Source organism: Notothenia coriiceps, unplaced genomic scaffold (genome assembly GCF_000735185.1).
Source record: "Notothenia coriiceps isolate Sejong01 unplaced genomic scaffold, NC01 NC01_scaffold00003528, whole genome shotgun sequence".
NCBI lineage: Eukaryota > Metazoa > Chordata > Actinopteri > Perciformes > Nototheniidae > Notothenia > Notothenia coriiceps.
In genome coordinates, this window is record NW_011336229.1 from 1 (window position 1) to 5,883 (window position 5,883).

Genomic DNA, 5,883 nt, shown 5'->3' on the forward strand with positions numbered 1-5,883 from the left:
CCGCTGGCCCGGAAGCATTATTTAGACACCCCGGCCAGCATAACGTACTTTCAAATCGCCCCACAGCTGTTTGCTGCGGAGCGCAGCGCGAGCAGTCTCCGGTGAGCGGGAGTGCACTCATTCACTACAATCAGTAGTCGGAACCGCAGTAGACAAAAGGCGTTGCTATAGCAACACGTCATGTTTATGTGAAAAGGGGTGGGGTCAATATGACCCGCTGGCGGAAATAGGTAACAACAACAGAGGGTGCTACATAACACACTTTCAGGTGTGTGTGTGTGTGTGTGTGTGTGTGTGTGTGTGTGTGTGTGTGTGTGTGTGTGTGTGTGTGTGTGTGTGTGTGTGTGTGTGTGAGAGAGAGAGAGAGAGAGAGACTTGGCTTAATGAAGCGTGCAGTGCTGTGTGTGTGAGAGACAAGAGACTTTACAGCATGTGTGTGCCCCCCCGTGGTAAATGATTGCCCCCCCATTCGATTTGTTCTGGAGCCAACCCTGGAGACGGGGGATGCCTGAGTGACACCCTCAGCCTCCTATCAGGGTCGCTACAATAGCATATGTCAAAATAAGACACGATATCTATCGTAGGTCGAAAAAAGTGGGACAAAAATAGTATACTATGTCGAAGTAAAAAAAAAACAGCATGGTATGTCGAAGAAATGCAAAAACTGACAGTTTAGTATCCAGAAAACAAGATATAATGGTGTGCATAAAAAACGACAATATAAATTATGTCAGTAGCCAATAAACAACATCACTCAGTATCTGGAAAATATGCAAAAATCATTATATAAACACAGTATGTTGAAAAAAAGTTTTTGTATATTAAAAAATATCAGAAAAAAACACAAAAAGTCATAATGTTGAAGAAAACAAATCCATGGAATGGTTTATTTTATAAATTGTTATAATGAATTGTAAGTATAGTATGTCATACAATATTGGCATTAAATTGCAAAGGACAATGTTATAAATGTACCAAATCATGGGACAATATAACTGACTTGTATTTCAATCGTAAGTAACGTCTTAAGAGAGACCATGAATGTAAGAGTATCTTTGTATGTTTGTACGCAGAGGTTCTATAAGAAAGCAGCAGCCTTCGTTCTGCGAGCCGTTGCCAAACACACCCCCGAGCTGGCCCAGGCGGTGCTGGCCTGCGGGGGGGTCGACGCTCTGGTGCTCTGCCTGGAGGAGTTCGACCCCGGCGTGAAGGAAGCGGCTGCCTGGGCTCTCAACTACATCGCCCGGCACGACGCACGTAAAAACACATTCTTAGATTTCTATTGGTCTACCTTGGTTCGTGATTGGCTAATGGTTTTACAAGCCAAGTCGTTATGACATCACAAAGGGGCCAAAATCTGATCAGCTCATTTTCAGACAGGTTTTTATATAAATGGATCAGGACAAAAAGTGAGCGAATCTTTTTTCCTGAAATGAAACATGTTGATGTAGAAGAGACATGAAAAAGTAATAGGTGACCTTTGAGTGTTTGTTCTCTGCTTCCCACCCCTTCCCTCTTGGTGCAGAGTTGTCTCAGTCGGTGGTGGATGCCGGCGCCGTGCCCCTCCTGGTGCTTTGTCTTCTGGAGCCGGAGATGGCCCTCAAACGCATCGCGGCCTCCACCCTCAGTGACATCTCCAAACACTCCCCGGAGCTGGCCCAGACCGTGGTTGACAACGGAGCCATCGCACACCTGGCCCAGATGATCCTCAGCCCTGACGCCAAGCTCAAGGTAGGCCAGCTCAAAGAACACGTTTTACCTATTATATGAGGCTCTATATGTTAGTGTTTTATCTTCAGTTACCCATTTAACAAACATCTTGCCCTGCCAGACTGTCATGAGATACTTTGTGAATGAAATGAAGAGATTCAAAAGGCTTTATTGAAAGACTATCACGAATAAGAAACATTTCTCCACCAGACTTCATTTAAATAAAATATATTCTCCCGTTTTTTTTACTTGAAATACAAAAACAATTGTAGTATCACATCGAAAAACCTGCTAGAAAAGAATCCCAAACATGTTAGTGCATGTTACAGATCTTGCAAGCAACACGATCATACTAAGTTCTGCCTTTTGTCTTGGAAAAATGATCAAAAATGTACACACCATTTATATATATTATATTAAGCAGAAGTACCAGATATTGAATAGAGAGCAGACTCATTTCCACATATATGCTGACTTGTTGTGCAAAACGGTATAAACTATAAACGAGCTCTAGAATGAATGCAGCCCTATTTCTTGTCCCTGTAGAGGCAGGTGTTCTCCGCCCTCAGTCAGATCACTAAGCACTCGGTCAGCCTGGCGGAGATGGTGATTGAGGCGGAGGTGTTCCCTGCAGCCGTCGCCTGCCTCAAAGACCCTGATGAGTACGTGAGAAAGAACGTCACCACTCTGATGAGGGAGGTGGTGAAACACACACCAGAGGTACTGCAGCACACACTCGTTCACTGAAGGCACAAACATGCAGGAGCCAGAGTAATGTGCGAAGTGTGTTTGCAGCTGTCCCAGGTGATCGTGAACTGTGGAGGCATGGCAGCTGTGATCGACTTCCTGGGCGAGTCCAGTGGAAACCTGCGGCTGCCGGGGATCATGATGCTGGGATATGTGGCGGCTCACAGCGAGAACCTGGCCATGGCTGTCATCCTCTCCAAGGTGTTAATCTCGTGTGATCCCTCTCCATGAGCCATGTGACAGCAGCAGTACAACCAGCAGGTCCAGTATGTGGGTCACACTCACCGAGTCCTGTTTGTCCTCCTGTCCTGCAGGGGGTGCCACAGCTGGCCCTGTGTATGTCCGAGGAGCCCGAGCACCACATCAAGGCGGCCATAGCCTGGTCCATCGGACAGATTGGACACCACAGCCCTGAGCACGCCAAGGCGGTGGCCACCTCCAACCTCCTGAGCAAACTGCTGGAGCTGTACATGGAGGCCAGCAGCTCCGAGGACCTGCAGGCCAAAGTAAGAGCAGCAGAGGGACGCTTCAATGACGAGGCTCTCAGCAGGGGTCACACCTGAAATCAGAGTGAACTGTTGAATATCTCAAAAACATACATATATGGGCTTTTAGTTTTATCTGCTTTGGTCCCGAGAGCTCAAAGAGCTGCAAATTAAGCAATAAAAGGAAAAAACATCTACACAAATTTCACAACTCTGCAATAGAGAGTAAGAATCTAAAATAATGTTTTTTTCCGAGGGGAAATTAATTTTTGTGCAGTTGCTTCATTTTAGAATAAAATAAAATGACTTGTTTGTATAAACATGTCGAAGACTACCAAACACCGCAATATGCACAAAGCCGAAATGGTTGCAGCTGACAATAAGTAATGCATTTCAGAACGTATTTGTTTGCAATATAAAAACAAAGCAGCTGAAACACACAACAGCAAATGATGCTGATGAAATGTAACTAGAGACGAAGTAAGCAACACAAGATGTTGGGTGCAATGAGCTCTTAGGGCCACCGTACAACAACTATCACTTATGTATTAAGTATATTGACACGCTCTCAATAACAGTGAGGCAACGACTGCACATTTTTAAAGCCAAACATGGAGATATTTTGATCTCACTGGTCTGCAGGTATCACTTGGTAAAAAGCTGAAACAACAGTTTGAATGTATACAGTAGAATGTAATTCCTCGTGTTTCAGAGTAAGAAGGCCCTGAAGAGCATTCTGCAGAAGTGCACCTACCTGCCGGGTCTGGAGCCGCTCCTCTACGATGTTCCCAGCAACATCCTCAAACACGTGGTCTGCCAGTTCAGCAAGGTGAGAGTCCAACACAACTAGGGATGGGTACCGAGCCCCGGGGCTGAATTATTAAAGACCGTGGTACCGTTAAGCTCCGACGTTATCGGTCTTTTTATCGGTACTGGAGACGATAGTAAATGTAGATGTAAAATATGTCATATGTATTATTGCTACACAAACATTATATTGCAGTTTTAGTTTCGCAAACTCCGTTTCTAATACGCAAAAAGACTGCAAAATGCGTCTGTTTAGTATTTTCGATCTTTCCAATCCAGACGAGAGATCTCTCTCCCCGTCTGTGCGCGAGGGAGCGGGGCAGTTTACACACACACGCTCTGCTACATGCAGCAACACACATACACGGAGGAGATGGCGGTCCAAGATGTGGTTAAACTTTACCCGTCTCGATGTGGACAATGCTCGTTAGTCGTTACCAAAAGTGCAATAAGAGTTTAGCATGTAAGGGCAGATTCTTTTTAATACGATTTGTTAAAACATTGTTGTTTCTTTTTATGTGAAATATTATGCATTTCATTTAAATAAAAAGCAATGTTCATTTTGTTCACAATTTGTTTAGTCAGTTTACCATATTTTTTTCTCCAAAAGAACCGATAAAAGACCGGATCGATAAGCGGTATCGATAAAAGTAGTAGTAGTAGTACCGTTAAAACCTTAACGATACCCATCCCTAAACACAACAGGAATCTGCTTCAAAAAGGGAAATCTAAATCAGGGGTGGCCAAATACAGAAAAATATACGAAGGGCGGGGCCACTCACTAGAGGTATACTGCCTCATAAGTTCAGCTATAGGTCAGCAAAATCAAATCATCCTAAATCACAGCTCTCCAGAGGGCAGCTCATTCCTTACAACAGAAGCTCAGATTGATTATCATAAGAGGAAATATGAAGGGTACATTTGAAGCTTAAGTTATTGGGCTTTTCTTCTTATCAGCTTAGATTTGTTAGAACATGTTTTCAACTTTAATTGACTGAATTTATTTGAGAAGTGGGCTCATTAACAAATGAATACTAATGAGTAATATCTGTTTGTATCTATATGTAAGAAGTACAAGACAAGCACAAGTTTCATTTGAGGGCCGTGCTGCATTATAACTTTTTGAATTAGCTGAGGGCCGATTCAAAATGGCCCAGAATCTAAATGAATGTCAGGTTTCTAAAGGCACGGACACACCGGGCCGATTATCGGCGTCGGTGGGCGTCAGGCCGACGATGAGCGTCGACACGCCCTACTCAGATTGGTGGGTCCCGCACCGTCGGGCCTTTTCAGCCGTGCCGACGCCTTTTCGGCCGATTCAACACGTTGAATTGGCGGGCAGTCGGCCAAAGGCAGTCGGCAAAAGAAATCACTCTGATTGGCTGTTCAGCGAGCGAGTGCATGAGAGGCGAAACGGAAGTGAGGGACCCAAACAAACTATTAAGAAGGCAAATCTGAGATTTCATTGAACTCCAGCTCTCGACACAGGTTCGGGAAAGCCCCGTGAGTTTCTCGCTGTAGAGTGAAAATGGAACACGCTATTTGTTGTTTGTTTAAATCACACAGTCTGTTCTTCTTCTCTCGGTTATCACGCAGTCTGGCTTCCGGTTGTTGCCTCTTTTGACTGACGAATACACACAACCGCCGCCTGCTGGTAAGGAGAGTTATTGCCACTCACGCATGCGCAGTTCGTACGTGCTACTTGGCCGTCGGCAGAAGTCTTTGCGGTGTGTTCCAGTGCAACACATGGCCAAAACGCAGCGACGCAGCAGTCGGGGTCCGTCTGTGTCAGTTCTTTGTTGTCAGATTGGTGTGTCCGGGCCTTTAGAGTTGTTGGTTTGGATGTGATACCTGCGTTTCCTCTCCTCTCAGGTGCTCCCTCATGACAGCAAGGCTCGCCGGCTGTTTGTGACCAGCGGAGGTCTGAAGAAGCTCCAGGAGATCGAGGCGGAGCCCGGCTCCCCTCTGCAGGATCACATCAACAACATCAACAGCTGCTTCCCCGAGGAGATCGTCAGGTGTGTGTCTCTCCCACACACACACACACACACACACACACACACACACACACACACACTTTGTTAACATCAAACCCCTGTGTCAGAGTTCCCGTTAGCCGGTAATTACCGGTAAA

General features: G+C 45.4%; 1 protein-coding gene across 1 annotated transcript in view; it reads left to right on the forward strand.

The window, feature by feature from the left end:
* Positions 1 to 1,073: 1,073 nt before the first annotated feature.
* LOC104941620 (sperm-associated antigen 6) overlaps positions 1,074 to 5,883 on the forward strand; it is a gene marked incomplete at its 5' end in the record, with an annotated part of 15,614 nt that continues 10,804 nt past the window's right edge. The window contains 7 exons of the mRNA XM_010766751.1: positions 1,074 to 1,257; positions 1,526 to 1,731; positions 2,257 to 2,430; positions 2,506 to 2,658; positions 2,772 to 2,963; positions 3,655 to 3,771; positions 5,622 to 5,789. Coding sequence (XP_010765053.1) covers positions 1,074 to 1,257; positions 1,526 to 1,731; positions 2,257 to 2,430; positions 2,506 to 2,658; positions 2,772 to 2,963; positions 3,655 to 3,771; positions 5,622 to 5,789 — 1,194 coding nt within the window. The remainder of the gene's footprint in view (positions 1,258 to 1,525; positions 1,732 to 2,256; positions 2,431 to 2,505; positions 2,659 to 2,771; positions 2,964 to 3,654; positions 3,772 to 5,621; positions 5,790 to 5,883) is intronic.